This window comes from Lingula anatina, chromosome 1, assembly GCF_051362555.1.
Source record: "Lingula anatina isolate TDL-2025a chromosome 1, LinAna3.0, whole genome shotgun sequence".
In the NCBI taxonomy this organism is placed as follows: Eukaryota; Metazoa; Brachiopoda; class Lingulata; order Lingulida; family Lingulidae; genus Lingula; species Lingula anatina.
Genome location: NC_141767.1, coordinates 40,996,548 through 41,016,390, shown reverse-complemented (window position 1 = coordinate 41,016,390; position 19,843 = coordinate 40,996,548). Strand labels below are relative to the sequence as shown.

Genomic DNA, 19,843 nt, shown 5'->3' with positions numbered 1-19,843 from the left:
TCTGTCACCACAAGCAGCAATTCCAATTTAGCATAAGCAAAGCAGGGAAATGTATACTCTCTACATTAGCCACTGTGTGCATGTTTAGAGAGAAAAAGGGGGAGAGAACCAGAAAATGAGCAAGAGGGAAAGATTGGGAGACCTTAAATGTTAACGTATTTAGAACTCATTTATGACACTAGTAGGCTGAAAGATTTGCAGCAACAATGAACAAATTATAATGAATAAAAAACAATACAGATGGCACATAAAATGACCCAAACTTTATGCTTCAGTTTCACTGACATTGATTCATGCCATATTAACTTCTTGTTAGAAACAATAGTTATTAAAGTGGACAGCCAACAACTTATTTATTGAGTGGGAGAAAATATTTTTCTCTAAGGGACAATAGTGTACATATATGCCTGTAGCTTTAGTATTCACATAGTCAAACTGGAATAGCAGTGTATTAAAAGTGCACAATATAACTTTTTTTCATTTTTGAATGAGGAATGGTGTTTGTTTTAATATATATTTCATTTAATGTCATATATATAAATATACAGATGACATTAAATAAAATATGTAAAAAAAAACATTCTTCATGGTGTTTTTTAATGTTGTTTTTATACTGTATAGCAATCAAGATGTGACCGCACCAAAGCATCCTTTCCTTGTTTACTCACGAGCAGCTTGCTTTGAGGGAATTACATCTTAATTGAATATTTATCTCTTTCTTTGTACCCTTCATTACACTATTACCAAATATTGCATAATACTATTGCCTTGCAGATAATGCAATTAGGGTTCTTTTTCGTTGCCCACAGTTACATTTAAATGTGTGTGTGTGTGTGTGTGTGTGTGTGTGTGTCATTTTTGTGAATAAACTATTTGAGTTAAATGATATTTGCTCATAGTGCATTTTGATTAAAAAAAATTATTCTAGCGGTTGAAGGTTTATTTCTACATTGACTCCAACAATTACAAATTTAAGAAAGTAAGTCAAATGTTACAGTTTTCAAATATCTTTCTTAGAAATCAGAAGAAGCAAAATTTTTAGGCTGCCTTTTTGTATCAATTTACAGTCAAGAAAAGTATCTTGATAGTGTGTCTTGTTATGCAAGGTTAAGAAGATATATATTGTACCCAAAAACTCTCTTCCATTTTTCCTTTTAATGTTTCTGATATGGATGGTCCTCCAACTGAATGGGCTCATCTTGCACTCGGGTCAGTGAATAATGATTTGAGGGTAGGCCATTCCTAAAACACCTGATCCCGCGATTGTGTGTGCGCCACTATTGATTTCTAGGAAAATTACTTTTGCCTACAGAATCTTAATCATGGTGGCAGAATGGAGCTAGAATTTTGTGGGATGGAAGGGGAAAGTAATTTTCACAGGTCACTGTCTGCAGATGTGGGCACTTTGTTGATAAATAACAGGACTTTTTGTATTGATTTTGCCAGAAAAAAAATTGACATTGCCTTCAAATTCGGGGGATCTAGAATTTTTAATTTTCTAATCAATTGCTTTGGAATTGGACTGTCATATGAGTTAATTCAACCTTTTAATGAAAATAAATAATCATTTATTGAAATACTGGAAAGGGAGGTCAAAAAGTTGAAACTAATCACAGAAACTAATCACATATACATTGACAAATGTCAACTTCAGTATATAAAAGCATATTTTTCTCAAAAGAGAATGACAGGGACAAAGTTTCTTCTTTCCTCTACCTCCCCTAGAACAATCAGGATAGGCAGAACCTTATGATTTATTTAAACTTCCAGAATTGGTAAAATCTATGTTGTTGGTTGGTGATCAGGCAAGGTTTGTTTGAAGCTCCAGCCATTGACACATCAGTGCATAATCAAAAGTAAGTTAGAATCTGCCACTTGGGAACTGGCGGCCATAACTCTTCCAAATGTTTACCTCTGGGGAACACTTATGTGCTTATGAACACTACAATATACCAGTAGCTAACTCTATTGTCAACAATTTGTTAACATAGTGCCCCATGAGACTGTCAGCTGTAACCTGCCTGACAACACAAGTGTAAAATAGGAGGCACTGCTTGTGTTGGGGGTGAGAAATATTCACAAATCACAGATATTATTCTACCCTCAAGGTTTACTACTTCACGATAAGCAATGTCATTGAGTAACAAGTTAAATGACTTGGGTTAAGCCAGTTGGGAGTTATAAGCAGAATCCAAATTGGGATAATTTCTCTTTTATGTCCTTTTTAAAGCATGCTAATTTTATGTGGTGTAGTAGAATTTGAAATCTGACCCATAAAAACAACAAACATGTCCTTTTGGCTGTAACAAACCAAATTCTGTTTTTTAAATATTTCTTGTCAAACAAACAAGTTAACATATTATATAAATGATTACAATACATGAAAGTTTTTAGTATGCTTATATATCTGAAATCATTTTACCTTCTTTACACAAGGCTAGTTTATCATACATAAAGCTGTATCAGAGGTCAATTTGACCAAAATGCCATTTTAAAAACATTTCTAGAGTTACATTTTAATGCCTCTTTTTGGCTATATTTCCAGGTGATACTAAAAAAATGGAAAATGAATTGTCTGTTGCCTTTACAGTTTGACAAACACTAGGGCATTTAACTTTTATTTTTCCTTTCATTTGTATTCAGATTCCACTGGCAAAAAGGATATGCCTTTTCTTCTTAATTGTAGACTTTGCTGGCACAACAGGAATTTGAAAACAGGTGTATTTGATTCCAGTGGTTTGTTTTTATTTCATCTGCTTTAAGGTGGCAAATTCTTCAAGTGAGACTTTACTTTTTGACTTTAATTTCTTTCCTTTTTTTTTTTTTTTTTTTAGAAAACATTTCGTGATGGCAGTATTTGTATATTTACAAATGCATATCTCTCAGACACTGGGGTACCAATTTCTCAAATTTTAAAACTAAAGTCAAATGAGATACTAACCCACTGAATTATTGCTAGTAGAAAGTATGTAGAGGACTTCTTCCACTTGCAACTGAAGTAGTAAGTATTTGTTTTGACTTGTGGAATTGGACCTCAGTGCGTCAGATAATATGACAGAGAATGTTATTGGCACTTTCAGCAGAGCACTTGCACTGTGGACAGAATTTCTGAAGGACTTTTTTCCTTCATTCCTCCTTTTTTTCATGATTTTTTTACACTTACATTTAAGGAATTCCTTGGTCTGGGAATGTATCATATTTGTGTAAAATTTTAAGGCCACACAGAGAGAATCTAAAGTGGTTGGATGTGTTCCTTGCTTTTTATTCAAAACCTTTGTATAAATATCTATAACTAAGAACTTTTTCTCACTATTCCTTCATATACTATACCCTGTACTATACCCACTTTTTGACTTTTTGCACAGTTGATTGTCTTTTTTGAAACCCAAACATGTCTAAAATAAGTTTAAGCCACCTAGTTCCCATTCCATTTCATTTTCCAAATCCTGTATATAGTGAAATGAGTGTTAAATTTGTTCTTCTTTCCAATTCCAGATGGCATTTGGTAAGTGTCAGGTCGTACCAAAACATACTGCAGCCAAGTACTTATCTCTGTAGGAAAAAAAACAACAACAATACAGCTACTTGGAAAATCCCAGAGTTGGCATTCATGTGTAACTCAATTACATGAAAGGACCAAATTTGCCTTGTTCAGAAAAAAGAACACAACCCCACACTCAAAGCTGCCTTTTACTGAGATGATAGCTATCTTACTTTGCAATAATTCAAAATTTATCTGTTCAAAAATTCAGACCAGCATTAACTGGGATCATGTTCAGAACATTATTGATTTTTTCCTTTTCCTCGAGTCTGAGTCTCCTCTCTGTATATCTACTGGCTGTCATTGTGGGCATAAATAGCACACCACCAAATCCCATTCAGTTCTCCCAGTAGACTCTTAAGAAAGTTACCAATATACAAAACATTTATGTCTGTATATCAATAAAATATTAACTTGTTAATATGAAAAAGGGGCTATTTAAAGGTACTTTTCAGAGAGACACAATAATTGTTTATACTTTTCCAATTTATACAGACTGACAAAATACACAGTGGTCCTGTTATTAAAATCTAAATCAATGATCTGTAATTAACTTAAATAGTTTTCCAACAAAACGAATTCCCATCAAAAGGAATATGTTAGTTTGTTTTAAAAAACATAAATTTCAGAACATGAAAAATTAAACTGAAAAAAAAATGACCCGTTTTCTAGTCAGGTGTATTGATACAAGTTTTATTATCAAGAGGAAGCAACTAATTAATCAATCAAAGGATGCAGTTTTGTGAAACACAGGTTTACTTCCTAAACTCATAATGGAAAATTGACAGAGAAATTTCCTATGGAGACTTCAGAGGTGAAACTGTACACGGATCTATTCATCTAATGATTTTATGGAGCAGGTTATTATATTAATTATCAAGCCATTGGTGAATAGATCGGGTCTAAGATGAACTTCCAAGAGACCTGCTCCCAGCATTTCAACAAAGTAATAAGGGGATGAATTTCCTGAACTTTTCTCCGATCACGACAGAATTACCAATATTTGTGTCAGCTAGCTCATATGATGTCTAGGGTAATGAAAACGGATGATGCTCTCTGGGAATAGCTGTCTGTCACAGTGGACTCCAAGGTGTAGCATGGTTAGACTAACTAGATTGCTCCTAATTATCCCAACTTGGTAGCTGTGCTCCTAGGGGGCTGTATGCAAGTGATGTGCAAGTCAGGAGAATGCCAAGAGGTGAAGGCACAAACTGGCTTGGATGTCACATGAAGTCAACAATTATTCTATAGAGTTCTTCTCTGTTTATCTTTAGTTTGACTTCAAGGTCAAGCCATGCTGACATCCTAGGGGTAAGATAGCTCACTATTAATAGACATGGGGGAATTCATACCACTTTGGAGTCATGCCACCGAGACCTGTGAAGGGGAGATTAACAAGTTCCGCCACATTTGACAATCAACAAATAAAAGATAGCCTTGCCACCTTTCAGTAAAAATTGAGCCATGAGAATAGAGAAATCAAATAAAAATACCCCGGAAGTAACATTATATGACAGCCCACAAGCTTTAAACTTGTCTGAAATATTTTGCCAATAAAAATTTTAAAAGCTTTAGCACTACAATTTTTGATTTCTTGGCCTTAAGTATCAGGGAATGGGTCCCCAAGCTCATGCGACTAAATCATTACACTATTAAAGTTCATCCATTTGTGAGCCCCAGTCTTTTCCCAACTCCCCTGGTACCCAGGCTGAATAGATAGATAATGATGATTCCTCTGTAATTTGGCTTGCATTATTGCTGTGGCTTTTATTGTCTTAAAGCAATCCCTCTATTAGGGCGAGAAATAGGCTCCCCTGACACTTGAGTTGATGGTGTTGTTAATAGAGGCTTGATAACACAGAGGAGTGCTCTTTAATGTTCAGCCTTAACCCCAATCCCTGGGGTTCCATACATCAAAGATGGCAGCAACTTACAAGACAGGACTCAAACAAGGTCTGGCGATTACAAAAATGATAAAGGGTGACAATTTTGTAGAAGATGGCATTTACCGATGACAGAGTAATGAAGCAGACTGTAAATAGCTGTCAGGAGCCACCTTAGGGTAAAGTCACCATTACATGCATCACAGATGGAATACTATCAGTATTATATATTGATGTTCAATGCTTAACTAGTGAAATGGGAATTCTGAACTTGACCAGGGATAAAAATGATGCACAACTAAGCATATAAAACCTTATTGTTGAATGCTCAGATGACACCCAATTATCTGAAGCATTTGAGCTGCACAGGTCTTGCTAAAAAAGATTAAGGATACATTTAAGCATTAATTTAATCATACTACTCATTTGAGGTAAAAAAATGCATTAGCATCTGAAATAGAGAGTGATTACGCGGGTGCTCCAAAAGTCCATTATAGGGGTGCATATTGCTGATTTGCCAACTCTGTGTATTCTATGTACCATATAGGAAAGACTCTCATTGTTTACAAGTGTTATACATTTGTTAATAAGATGTTAGACAATAGACCTTTACATTTTAAGTATTGTCATGGGCAACTCTGCTATAGATCTTATTTGGATTGCTGTTGAAGTAAGATATGGTCTCAGCTTGCAAAATCTCTCAAAATCTAAAAGTGGTGTTTTTGAAAATAACTCATTTTTTATTCCTGTAACTCAGTCTTTATTTTTTGAGTAGGTTCCTGGACAAATTTCACATTTATAGTTTTCTAGATGGTTGTTCATATACAATTAAACCAAGCATATTTGACCAACATTTGGAACTGGGCCTTAGAATTTTTTTTTATATTTATGAATAAAAAATTAGAAACTGTGGTATAAAAAACACTCAAATAAAAAAAAATTTTCCTATATAGTTTTGAAATTCTTAAATTATTATATTTTGGTGTAAAGGTTTATATTGAATTTGATTTATTTCCATTAGAAAACCTATGAAGTAATATTTTTTTATGCGCAGGCAGCAGAAATTATATCTAGTTCAACAATTTGGAGCTGTGCAATGGAAAGGGCAGATATAATTTCAAAAGGTTTCAAATCAAGATGAACTTTTGCTCACCAGTGACCATTGGATTAGGAAAACAAGATGATTTTGATCAGTGAAATATTTTTTTTCTTCATTTAATGTTTAAAAAAAACATGTCTCGTGTGGCTGACATTTGTGATGATTACATCAACAAAGATGTATCTTAATCTGTTAATAGCTGACCTTTAGATTATAAAGGTGCTGTTGCCTAAACAATGATGAAGGGAAAACAGATTAACTCTGAAAAAAGTCAGATTCTGCATCATTTGGTCCCAGTCATAACCTTTATCATTTGAAAACTCATGTTTCAAATTGTTTTATGGACTACAGGGAAACAATCTTTACAAGTTTGGAAATCCCTTGTTAAAAAATTCTCTTTATTTGCAATTTTTTGTCAGAATCAGGTGTATATGCTTGGCTGCTTTGACAATTTTGGCCCCTCTGTTTAAGTGCATGATGCTCGATGATAAAGGGCAAAAGCTGTTGGAGCAGAAAGATACTTCAATCACCCGATTGCTTTTTGCAATTTAGACACTAACATTTTTGTCCATTTCTGGCGCCTAATCACTTTGATCACTGCCATTAACCTCCAACGATGGTGATGAGACCTACAGTCCTACATCAAGTACTTGAGTGTTATGTCTCCAATTTATTTGCTTGTTTGCTTTTATTGTTTCTGTTATGGCACAAAGTCATCAGGAGTGCTTTGCAATTGACCTAAACTGACTGCACGTGTTTATTATATTGGTAGTGCATTTTTATTTCAATGTTAATAATCATGCTCATCATCTAATGAAGTGCTCAGCCACTTGCAACTGAAAATGCCATTTGCATTAACTGCTTCCTGCCATAACTTGAGAAAGTCACAGCCTGATATCCAAATGGCAGCAGTATAGTGCTTTACCAGTAGATGACTCAAGTCTAAAAATATACTTTAGTCAAAAGAAATAATTCAAAACATTAAAAATATTCTGATGAGAAAGCTCCAAATGAATATTTTTTTAATCATACATATATATGAATCATTTAAGGATATTTTATCCAGACAAATTTTCCTAGAAGATATTTAATATGTTCTGATTTAATTTATGCATATTGTGGGGCTTGCATAGGGATCTGCACACCAATTTTCCATTAGTTGTTGTTCTTTATTTCCATAATTACCCATATGTGAACAAGTCATTTCCATGGGGGGGAAGGGACTTGGCTCTAGGTCCAATATATATTGTCTATTGTCCAGTCTACTTTCTTCTCTAGTACATTTATCGCTACTACATTTTATCATTCATGGCTGTGTCAGTATTGAAATAATTGCACTTGAATTTTAAATGAAACAAGCATACTTCAAAATTTATTAGAAATTTTACATAATGATATTATTCTTTGCACTAAAAAATGTAATGGTGAATTATCTGTAGTATGAAAACAGTGCCTTTTAAAACCTTTCTCACTTATGTTTTTTTAACTGTGATTGCTCACTTTAATTGATCAGAATGGAATCATTCGCAAAAGCCTAAAACAAAGCTGTCGAAACTGTATGACATCATACAACCTTTTTTTTCAATGTGCTAGCCGCACTCTCTTCCTAATACCATGAAATCTTATTTGTTTTTAAACAACATCCAAGACTTTGGGCTCTCTTGAATGATTTTCATTTAATTTTCACTTTTACATTACTTACTAGTTTTTTTTAATTTCTACCTTTTTTATCACTTGGTATGGTCCATACTGCATTTATGTTAATAAATACCCTTTTTCATTTACTACACACTTCCTCTGTGATTTGCCTTTGTGCTAATATGAAATAAGAATAAGCACCCATTGTTTAACCATATCCTTCCCTTTGTTCTCAAGAACTTGCTTTACAACAATGTCATGGTTTTACGTAAAAATTAATCTAGACTCATTATTATGACAAAAAAAGGTGTGTAATATCGAGAAGTTTGCTATTTAAAATGAACTATCATTTCCAGTGACAGCTGTGACTAGCTTCTGTTGTTTTCTCCTGTATTCTGCAACTTCTTCCCAGTAAGAAGTATTAAATGTTGTCACAGTTATACATGAAGGAAACTGCAACCCAGCACAGAGCTGTGAGTCATGTCTTTGAGTACTTCATGCAGATCAGCTTCTGATCAGGAATAAAATTGATCACTCGGCTAACTATTGAAGAAGCAGATTACTCTGTAAAGGCAATTATTGGAAATTGTGCTTTCTTCATGTGTGCGCGGGAGATAGGGAATGTCACCATATCTGTTTCCCAGCAAAATGTTCTAAATTGTCTTTGTGATAATATCTCATCAAGTATTCATGTCCTGTATGCAGTTATATGGAGACTCGAGGCAAGAGTTGATCGAGAAGGGTGAATTCACTTGATGTAATGATGAGAATGGTGACAGAGCAGCCAATATCACAAGGTCATGGTATTATTGGTTAGGCTGTCATTTCCGACACATTTGGCAGAAATGAAAATATAGTTTTTCATGAAAATGTAAAGATACTATGTTAATAATTAAAATATAGCAATTAATGAAATGAAATCTTTTTAGCATGGTATTTTTTATTAAATTATCCGTCAATGACAAAACCAATTTTTTTGTTTTTGCTTTTAACCTGAATAATTCAGGTGTTAATGTAAGAGGTATGAATGAATATCACAACAAGGCAGTAAAGCTGTTAAATATACAGACCATTTTCAGTAACAGAACTGTGAAAATATCAGGAAGTTATAATATGAAATTTTGACTCATATCCTGAGCATTAAAAAAAGATGCTGCAAGAAATAAATGTTAAGAAAAATTATTTATTAAAGCTGTTGTTAATCGTCTCTATATGTATTAAATAAGCTGATTTACCAGGTTTACCCTTACTCAAGTGCATTAATTTCATTTAGTAGAAGACTTCAATGCTAAAATAAATTTTTGAACTTGCAAAAACAAATAAGGTCAAACAAATTAACTCATACTTCAGTTTTATAAACTAGTCCAGTAGGTTAGAGAAAATAAACGCTTTAGTTTTTGCATTTTATGCATTAAGGAATGTTTATAAAATATAATATATGTTTTATACTCTAGTGAAAAAAAGAAAATACTTGTGGAAAAATGATCCAATAAAGCTAATGTTCAAACTTGGCCTGCATTTAATGCTTTGAAGTTTGAGGATAAGTTATAGAGTTATCCATTCATTGTATTAACAAGGATTACAAACACTATAATTTATGCTGAAAAAAAAAGGAAAAAAGGAAAACTTTTGTAAAAAAAGGTCCAATAAAGTGGATATCCAAACTTGGCTTGTATCTTTATGATATTAAATGCAGTAGTAAGTTTAAGGGTAACAAGTCACATGGTTATACATTTATTGAACTAACATGATGGTGACAATGATGACATGCACCAATGGTGACATGTGCAAGTGCTGGCTAGAAATACTGGTACAAATGCTCTGTGTCTGTACATATAGACTAGACCTCATGATATCCAGTTTAAAAGCATAATAAATTAATGCACGGGAACACTTTAACCCATGCACTCAAAACTAAGTGTGTCATGACTAGCCTAGTCCCACTGGGACAGTACAGATCATGGGGAAGGTGTAACCCTAAGGAATGCTATATATCATGAAAAACCATATCCCAGAAGAGTACAGAATATCAGGCTTGTGTGATCTTTCTGGCTATTAAGGGGAGTATCAATCAGTTACACTGTAACCTTAATGCATCAGATGGATTAAGAAAAAAAATTTAAAAAAAAGAAATGTTTTGCTGTAAAACCAGTAGTTTTGTAATACTTCCATAATATGTTTTGTGACATCTATACAATTAGGCATCATTTATCATCATATTAATGTTAACTTCTACTTAAGTTCAATTTGATAATTTTAAGATTAATAGTTAACTGTCTGCCTGCATTTTTTAGTGATGTATAATTTCCTGATAGCTATTCAAAACATCTAGCATAAACCCAAATCATATTCTACACTTTCAGATTAATGTCAAAAATATTTTTTCATAAGAATCATATAAAATATTACTCTTACTTTTCAAGTAGTGCTTCATCTTAATGAGTGTGTGTTCCATTGACCTTTAAAATATGGAACAGCTGTTTGTTCATCAGCAATACTAAATTGCATTGAGTTTTACCATGAATGAGATCAACTCGCCCCACATGTCATGCAATTACAATCTTAATTCAACTTTTTAAGACGTGACAATAATGCACATTGTGTTATTTTTTATATAATTATATACAGATATCATATATAGGCTGTGGCAAATATAAACCATTGTTTAACAGTTAATTAAATGCAACAGTAAATATTTGTTTATTTACTTCTTTATACTCTTTATTTGTTTAATGTTCAATTTATTCTAGTTGCAAAGCATTAACATTATGTATCAATTCCCTGACGTTTGACACGTTTGCTTCGATAAATGTTCGTTTTGTATAAAATATTCCTAATTTTGTTTCAAGGAAATTATAAAAAAACAACAAAATATAACGGATAATTTAAAAGATTAAGAACTGATATAATTGAAGTAGAGTTGAGTTATATTGCACAGTCATACACGCCATTGCTGAATTCGAGTTATTTATTTCGCACCGCTATCCATCCCATGTACCCCTCTCCCCATGTTGTACGAGGTGTCTCGGTAATGAAAGCACCTGTTATGAGACGAGCATTGAAAGAAAAAAGAAATGATGCACGCGACATATTGATAGAATTTAAAAGAATATACAAAACATGATGCCTGTATCCTATAGTACGTTATGTTATCGTAGACTGATCTAAGTTGTGATTCAGAGTACACATTTCTTCTTCCTCGCCCTTGAGCCTCCCAGAAGAAGGTACTTGCTTAGAGCACCCCTGGAAATCTCAGAAGAGCGTCCCCTTCTATCATAATGGTTTGTCCACTTGATTGGATCAACAAAAGATCCGGATTATCCTCTCCACGCTCCTTATCTTTACTTTGAAGTCGAGCGTCTTCCACTCAACTGCGCAGATTAGTGCCCATTACTCCTCCTCCCGGGAGGGCTCTTTTGCTTTGGACCATTGTCATCTTGTTAAAAGTGTTGACATGATCTCAAGTTATGTCAACATCAACCTATATACCACTAGAGAGAATACGGGAGCAACTTTTGTGCTGTAATGTGATTATATTTCAACAATATTGATTCTGATTCTGTCGACTTATTGTCGTTGTATCTTTTCTGTCAGCTTTTTGTTGTGGCATCGCTACTTAGTTATGGTCTTCTTTTCAAGCGATAACGTGCCATAAAGGTCCTATTATTTCACTACTGCATCTCTACGCCTACTAAATTCCAAAATTCTAACTCAAAACATTTTCGATTAGCGTTTACGCTGTGCATGGGGTAAGTGTTCTCGAACAAGTCGAGAGAAATGGAAATTATGTTTTCATGTGTCACGATGACGATCGGAGATTTCTATTGAAAATTTATTCTTGAATTTCAATAGATACATAAATGAATAATCTTTGGACGTTTCAAAAAGACTAAGTAAAGACTTCTTTTTTTTCTTCTATAGATATTTTGCACCAGCGCCTCTTATTCGAACGTCTCCGAATGCAGAGCTTGTTGCGGCAGTTTGAGACTGGAGGTAATAGGCCTATGGGAGTATATATGCACCTCTTTAAATCTTATTGGGGGTTTGAATGAGCTAATATGTTAAGGCCCATACTGTAAGGATCTTTTCAGCTATAAGTTTTATAAATCGACTTATTTACAGAAAACGATAGAGTTCTGGATTGTAGGTACCGATAGAGCTGTGTTTATTTTCAAGTATAGCCATCTACAAAATGTATGCATAGGTTTACCAGCAAGAGGACTTTGTTCAACTCATTAAGACTTTTTTTTTAAATTGTGGCACATCCTAATCTAACATATGCATTATGTCTTGCTTTTGTAACCCGCATGCTTCTGTTTTTAAATAAGCTGTTTGTAAAAAAATCTAGATCATGAAATTGCTCTAAACGCCTTGACCGTTTTTAATTCTGCCCCCTGCTCGGGGAAGCTGTATCTCTATAGAGATGGAGTCTTTGAATTTTATTTTTATCAACAGACTATACATCTAACAACGAATTAGGTTCTACAGTGGTGGGTGCAAGGCTAGAAGAAAATACCGCATATCCAAAGTGACAGGGTCAAATGATAAGACCCCAACCATAAGTTACCTCTATAATTGACACAAAATATGAAAATATTGATACGCCTGACAAATGTCAATGTGATATGTTTCGGTAAAAAATAGCATATATTTCCTACCTGTCTATTATTACTGGGTCGGAAGGGGTTTCGTTTCTGTTGCCGCAACTCTTTTTGTCACAGCATCGGCTGGAAAAGTAAGAAATACGTCTGCTTTATCTAATGTTATTAATAATTTTTCTACTGTTATTCTTTATTTGTGATTCTCATTAATTGACTTATTTATTAATCGTGCAAAAATACTCTCTTGCATTCTTCTTAATCAACTAATTTTTATCTGCATTCATATTAGTATTTGTTGAAAACATGACCCTAGCTTTTTCTCCTACGTTGTTCACAGTCAGATTTACACTAGAAACCAATTAATTTTTTGTTCCTCTTCCCTGCTGTGAAATTATGTAGAACGACTTCAAATTAAATTCAGAGAAGTGTCGTGCTTGACAAGATTTTTCCACGTAAAACAGACATCTTGATAACCGTGAAAATTAAAATCTCACCTGCACATGATTTCGTGCGTAAGAAGAACTCGGCACATCTCTGGGTTCTTGTCCTGACCTTCGTATACGATGGCCTAAAATAATAAATAATATATATACTGTGGATAATATCAAATTGTTAATATAAAAATACAAGGTTGTCTTATAAAATAAATAAAGGTAAAAAATTATTTACTTATATGACCGTATATAGTAAAAAAAATCTGCCGGTAAAAGATCTAAAACTATATGTCTTCAAATTTTACTGTTCTGTAAAAGGCATTTCATAAATTGACGTTTTTGTCTAAAAGTTCCCGTACGTGAAATTGTGATTACAACTAATTTTGTTTCTAAAAGCCCCCTGATACAAACCAATATAAATCGTTTCAGTTAGTTCGTCTTTACATTGTTCAGTACACAATAACGTATTATTCTTTCCGCCGACTTGCCAATCTTCCAAACAAAATTGTTCCCTTAAATTAAGTCTTTAGCCATCTGGGTTCTTTTGTTCTTATTTATTTCACATTGCATTTGTCTGCTTTATACAAGTGAGTTCCTCCTCAATTTATATTTAATTTACAATTGATCTGAGTGCGCACCTCAATGAGCTGTTTTATTTAGGCTTGACAAAGACAACAATCCAAATTGCTTTGAAAGAAGAAGAAAAGATGACAAAACGCAGTTAATATGTTTTTGTACTAAAATGTCATGAAACAATATCTCTCATGTTTTAAAAGCACCAGATTTCCCCACGTTACACGCTTCATTTCACATATTTGCGGGGGGAAATACACGGCTGTTTTAAAAAAACAGACTTCCATATTAAACCAGCCGAGTTTAATAAACCAACAAATCGAGGGCCATATGCAATGTTACTTCTACGCCAACTATTAATCTCTGGGCTCTCTTTCGCCCAGTCTGTGTCTTAGCGTGCGCCATCTACCTATCTCCGGCAATTAGCATCAATAATGGAGATCAACACACGAATTGAATCTGAATAAATGGATTATTACTGCTGGTCGCCCCTGGGTTGCCATATGCCCACAAAATTATAGAAATTGTACTACAATACCACGCGCTGTACAATGGACCTCTGTTCTACGGTCATATTCGCCTGGTATTGTTGTATGGGTTGGTGGCACGAGTAGATCTGCTTTTGATGGACGAATTTTATAATTATTTGATAGCTGGCACGCGCCGCGTGTCCAAGTAGTTTATTGCGGTTGCAATACATAACACCATATATACTTTAACTATTTCCGCCATATATGTTGCTACTACATGTATTTCCTAAAAAGTAGCGCTTTTTTTAAAAATGTCTCTCAGTATTATTGGCATAAATATTTGCGTGTCTTTTTAAAACAATAATTGAAATTCAATGAGTGCGTTTTCATTGAATTCAACCGAAGGTGTTGAGTTCGTTTGGCTCCCAGCAAAATAATCAGTATCACGAAAAATGAAATTGCTATCGCGGTTTTGTGAGATTGATTAATTCTAATCCACTGGTAGTTGACTCGTGCTTAACTCAAATGAAAATCAAATATACATGTTAAATCGCGATATAATTGTTTATGTCTCTATACTTTGTATTGAACAAATACAAAAGGAATATAGATCAGATGGTCGACATAGCTACATTTGTCGTGCATGTAAAAATGATAAAGCGAGAGAGGGAGTTGACATTCCCAAACATTATCTAACTTACCTGTTTTGTGACTGAGTCAATGAGCCGCACATATAAATCTTGCTCCTGGCGAACTCCTAAGAATTCAGAACGATAATATTAACACTTTCGTTAACAACGAGAAAACATAATCTACGAAATTAGAGGTATAAACGACATAGAAATAATACGTACACACCAATATTAAGTTTTTATTTTTTGACGATCTTTTTTTTTCGAAAACTACTCATATTTCTCAAAGGAATGAGTCATTAGCTTTTTTCCTAGGCTAGTTTGGGATATTTCCTCTATTTTTTGTCACACATCGTAAGCGTGTACGATCTCTCTGATCCGTGTAATTAGTTTGCTAAATGAAGATTTTTCGAAAGAATAATTGAGTTATTAGCCGGAGTGTCTATACATAATAAGGCAGACTATTGTTTTCATCGAGAGTCACTGACAGCGGCTCGTTCATGACAGATGTGCGAGCTTCTGCGTCGGACTGAGTAATAATATGGCCAGGAGGTAAGGGCAAGCTATAGAAGCAACAGAAAAGAGCTTTGAGCTTTTAATTTTGCATTAAAGAAAGAAAAATATGATGAAGACCAAGCAAGTGTCACCCAGGCGCACAGGAACAGGTGAAATGAAGTTTTTTGATTGACGTTACAATGAATCGGCCGAAGGGAAGGAAAATGTGCAATATTAAACAAAGATGAAATCTTCAAGTTTCGTGTCAGATCTCTTTTTGATTTGACGATCACAGAGTGAACATTGCTTTGATTACAATTTGAGGCAAATTTTCATCCGTCGGACACCTGTAAACAGACGGTCGGGCTCGACCGACCACTTAACGACCTACCGCTGTCTTGTTATGTTTTTCTTTTGCTAGTGATACCGCAGTTAACACATTTTCACAAAGAAGATTTGGGAAAATATTTTTCAACATGTGGCTAAGCCTTGTGGTAGTCAATCAAATCTTAAGGATCATAAGCTTAATCCTAGAACTAATCCTACCCCCTATGTCTGTGAATTTTCTACGGTCGGGCTCCTTCAAACGGAGTGGGGGAATATGGAGAGGGGGGTCTATGCCTAAGCACCGCGTGACCAACATAACTATCACAAACTATTTCTCGCTTCTTTGCAAACAAATTAGCGTTCTTGTGTTAATCAGGGCCATGTGCGGGCCGATTAAAAACGCCGCGTGCTTTAATTCAATTATGCCGAGGGATTACACACGCTGCGTGCAGGGATACAATGAAATGGAGTCGACTAAAATTTCAACATTGTGTTGTTGAGGGCACCATTTACACTAATAATATTAAAAGTCAAAAAGTCTCTACATAACAACACAGAGCTGACACAAATGTACAGTTTAAAAACTGCTCTGTTTAGGGGAATCAAAAATCGTCATGTACCACATAAACGCTTTTCAACAACAATATTCCCCATGTTTTCTAAAAAGAATAATTGCAACTTTACCGTTTGCGTAGAGCAGCTGTAGGCGATAGTGTATTCCATTGTTGGTTTTTTGACCCTCTTGTTCCTGAAAATGGAAATAGGATTGTTTTATATATAGTTAAAATACAAAGATAGCGTATCTTTTGATTGTTTGAATATTTATAATTACTTAAGGTGGTATTTATTAAATAAATTAACTTGGCAACGATTGAATCAATTATAATGATGAAATCGATTAACCTATTTAGAACATACATGATTTTTACGAAAGTAAAAATAACGTGGACTGCGATAATCGAAATAGGCGCTATCGTAATTGTTCAAAGAAAATCATTTTCGTCACTATTTTTAGTGAAGAAACAGCAATAAAATGGGATGATACCAATAATGCTAAGGTTATAAATAATATAATGATAATAATAAACAAAGGAACGGATAACGTACTTCACTTACCAGGTCCTTCTCAACGAAGTCGATGTAGGCAGTTCTTTCGATTTCTATCGGTTGACCCTGCCGGTCGTACAATGCCAGTACGAAGTGGAAGAAATTTGACTTACGGAGGTTACTTGGCGGTTGTTTCTCGAAGTGTGCCCGCCCCAGACCAACACTGAAAAGAAATATATACTTGCGTCAGTGGTTTATAGCCGTCAAGTTGCACTGAGACTACGTTGATTTAAACCGTCCTATTATCTCACTCGTTAACTGTAAACTTGAGCCCGGTTGGAATCGGAGAATAAAGCCGTGGCCACAGAGCTCATTGTAAACACAATACAAATGTGACTATAGGGAGGCATCAGACGCAATATTAACACTGAGGCAGTAAATGGATTTCAACGGGGTCTCAGAAGGCCCGTAGCCTAGTGACTAACCTCCCTGAGGTCGGCGTGTCGACCACCGACGAATGCATCCAGGAGCGCACGCTTCCTAGCTGGCTGGCTAACGACGGTTCCTCTTTCAGGTTTGTCATCTGCGTGACTCTAGAGGCCAGACTATCTTGTAGGCCGAACATGAACGATCCACAGTCCACCTTGCCAATCCGCTAATGATGGTGCGCCGAGGAGCGAGAAAAGTAAACTGCTGCCAGGCAGATTATAGTTTTTATCCAGCGTAAATCCCACAGTCCAGTCAGGTACTCTGACACTCGGATTGGAACATCAGGAACGGGGACTACTGAAAAAGAAAGAGTACAAGTCCGAGCCTTAGAGGTTCCAATCTAAATGCCCTTCTCTGGTCCACAAACAGCTAGTGGCGTGAAGTCTCTGTGGACGCTGCTTTTTGTTGCTGTAAAGTTTCTGGCAATGCTGTGTCGATTCCCCGAGGACAGATCTGGGACTCTGGAGGACTTGATCACAATCTGTCAAAATACTTACACAGTAACCAATCAGAGAATGGGATAAATGCATAAGCAGTTCAAGAGGTGGGGCCTGTAGCTCCCTCAGCCAATCGCGTCAGGAAATTGCCACAATTCTCACATAATATTATCATATGCTTTTCATCGATTTTCTTTCACACATTCAGTGCAGTTATGCCGACACACAGCGGCACGCCAGCGCGCGGCCCAATGAATCACAGGAATATTAAATTAATCAAAACCTGATTGAATTGAGGTATGAGGCTTTGGATGGATAGTTGCGCTGACGTAACGTGACGTCGCTTGTCAAACGTAAGTGGAAGTCTTCGCTTTTTTTAGCCTATTATTAAATAAAGTGCAAAGATAGGAGATATGGGTAGTTGAGAGATTGTAGGAAATAATCGAGAAGTTATAATGTTATACTGCTAAATCTAGGCACTTGTACTTTTCATAGCCATGCTACATATATTTTCTCTAATTTATGGGGAGAACGATATGTTCCGCTTCGGTATGAAACATGGCCGAGAAGTCATCATAATAATAATCAATGAATTCGCTAAAGGAGGTCGGTGACATTTGAAAGCAGTTTGATTGTTACTCTAAAAAATTGGAGAAATATTGTGATTTTTATAATTTAAAAATAATTTTAATGTTCTTAAAACATGTTTGATATCATGCGCTCATATAAACAAAGGTTGTTTTTTCTGTAGATAATTTTTGAGTGGAATAATTACACGGTAACAATGTAGTCTGTTTTATCTTGTGTTTGTTCGTTTATTTTCCTCTATGGAAAGTATTTTAAGAATTATGATGTTCACCTATACGCGCGTACATTGAGGCGTCCCTTATGTGTATAAGGTAAAACTTACCTCAACAGAAACTAGCAACTTGGCCAATTTTAAAATTCAGCATTACATTAGTTTGTGTAAAAATTGTGTAAAATGTATCCGAAGTATAGAACTTTTGTTTGTAGGGGAAAAACATTTCATAAAAAGAGTGACATGAAGTGTTTAATTGTTCCGGCTACACTATACTCGTACTGAGTAGTAAAGGGCACATCCCAAGCGTGTATTATAAAAGCTCCACAGTGATACTCATTTCTTCCATTCGACGAGAAACAGTTGCATTGGTTTTTTTAAATGATGCTGTCATAATTTCTTAAGAATCGCATTGATAATGAGATATTGGCTATTTAAGAATTATATTGGCAAATTTGTTGAATCAACGAGTGATTGCGTCTTCAAACTCCTTTTTTTTCACGCATGAAAAAGATGTGGGTTTTGATTACATTTGCTGAAGTTTGGTTTGTGCCTGTTAGCATGTTGTTAATTGTCATTTTGTCACTTTTTAGGATTTTGATAAAAAAATTTATATTTACAGACACAGTATCTTTATAAAAATGTAAAAAAACATTGTGAACATTATTAAATATTTTTTATGGTAAGCTACTTATGTGTTTATAAAATTGGTTTGGTATATTAATGTATATATGGCTGTTTTGAGTAAAAAAAATAGAATCAATATCATCATTTCAGTGACTGATTCGCACATCTTTCATAGAAACTGAAAGTGATGAACGAGGAAAGTAACGTTGTTCTGATTTCAGCCGCATGACTTCGAAATTGGTGCAAAACAGTTCATAATATGGCGGAGAATTATCAATAAAATGTTAGCTCTGTTTTGTGATTACATTTATGTTTTTATCACGTAATAGTTATGCAATCATAGAAGGTGGGGCATAAATCACCAGACTTCGAACAACAGGTATAGGTATATCAAATATGTGTAATTACATTTTTTATATAACTTAACGTAAAAAAGGATCAATGGTTACCTACCTTATGGCTAAGAAATAGCATTTTGTTACTGATTTCATAAAAAATTAAGACGCTATATTGTAGAAGTTTATTTTATCTCAGTAGGTATTGGTATAAGATATAAATTTTCTGAGACGCGTAATACTTACGGTAGGCCCTACTATTCGTCTTTTTTTACTTATGAGAACCGTACTTGTATATTACTAACTAATTGTATTCACACGTGTCTGCTAGATATAAATGTAAGCCAAAAGCATATATTGGCTTCAGATGTACCCAAGCGTAAATCTTATGCGTAAAACACCATATACGTATTTGG

At 34.7% G+C, this 19,843-nt stretch overlaps 1 protein-coding gene across 14 annotated transcripts in view; it reads right to left on the bottom strand.

Annotated features, from left to right (window-relative positions):
- The window catches only part of LOC106164462 (transcription factor COE3), a 41,469-nt gene extending 23,775 nt beyond the window's left edge, over window positions 1-17,694 (bottom strand). For 4 of the 14 annotated variants that reach the window (XM_086999913.1, XM_086999915.1, XM_086999914.1 and 1 more), the window contains exons 1-6: window positions 17,226-17,693; window positions 16,801-16,963; window positions 16,378-16,441; window positions 14,941-14,996; window positions 13,257-13,330; window positions 12,820-12,888 (exon numbers count right to left, since the gene is read on the bottom strand). In XM_086999913.1, coding sequence (XP_086856039.1) covers window positions 12,820-12,888; window positions 13,257-13,330; window positions 14,941-14,996; window positions 16,378-16,441; window positions 16,801-16,963; window positions 17,226-17,365 — 566 coding nt within the window. In that variant the 5' untranslated portion in view covers window positions 17,366-17,693. Of the gene's footprint in view, window positions 1-12,819; window positions 12,889-13,256; window positions 13,331-14,940; window positions 14,997-16,377; window positions 16,442-16,800; window positions 16,964-17,225 lie in introns of all 14 variants that reach the window. The other 10 variants (XM_086999923.1, XM_086999917.1, XM_086999919.1 and 7 more) reach the window with 5 other exon arrangements.
- Between the last annotated feature and the right edge of the window lie 2,149 nt (window positions 17,695-19,843).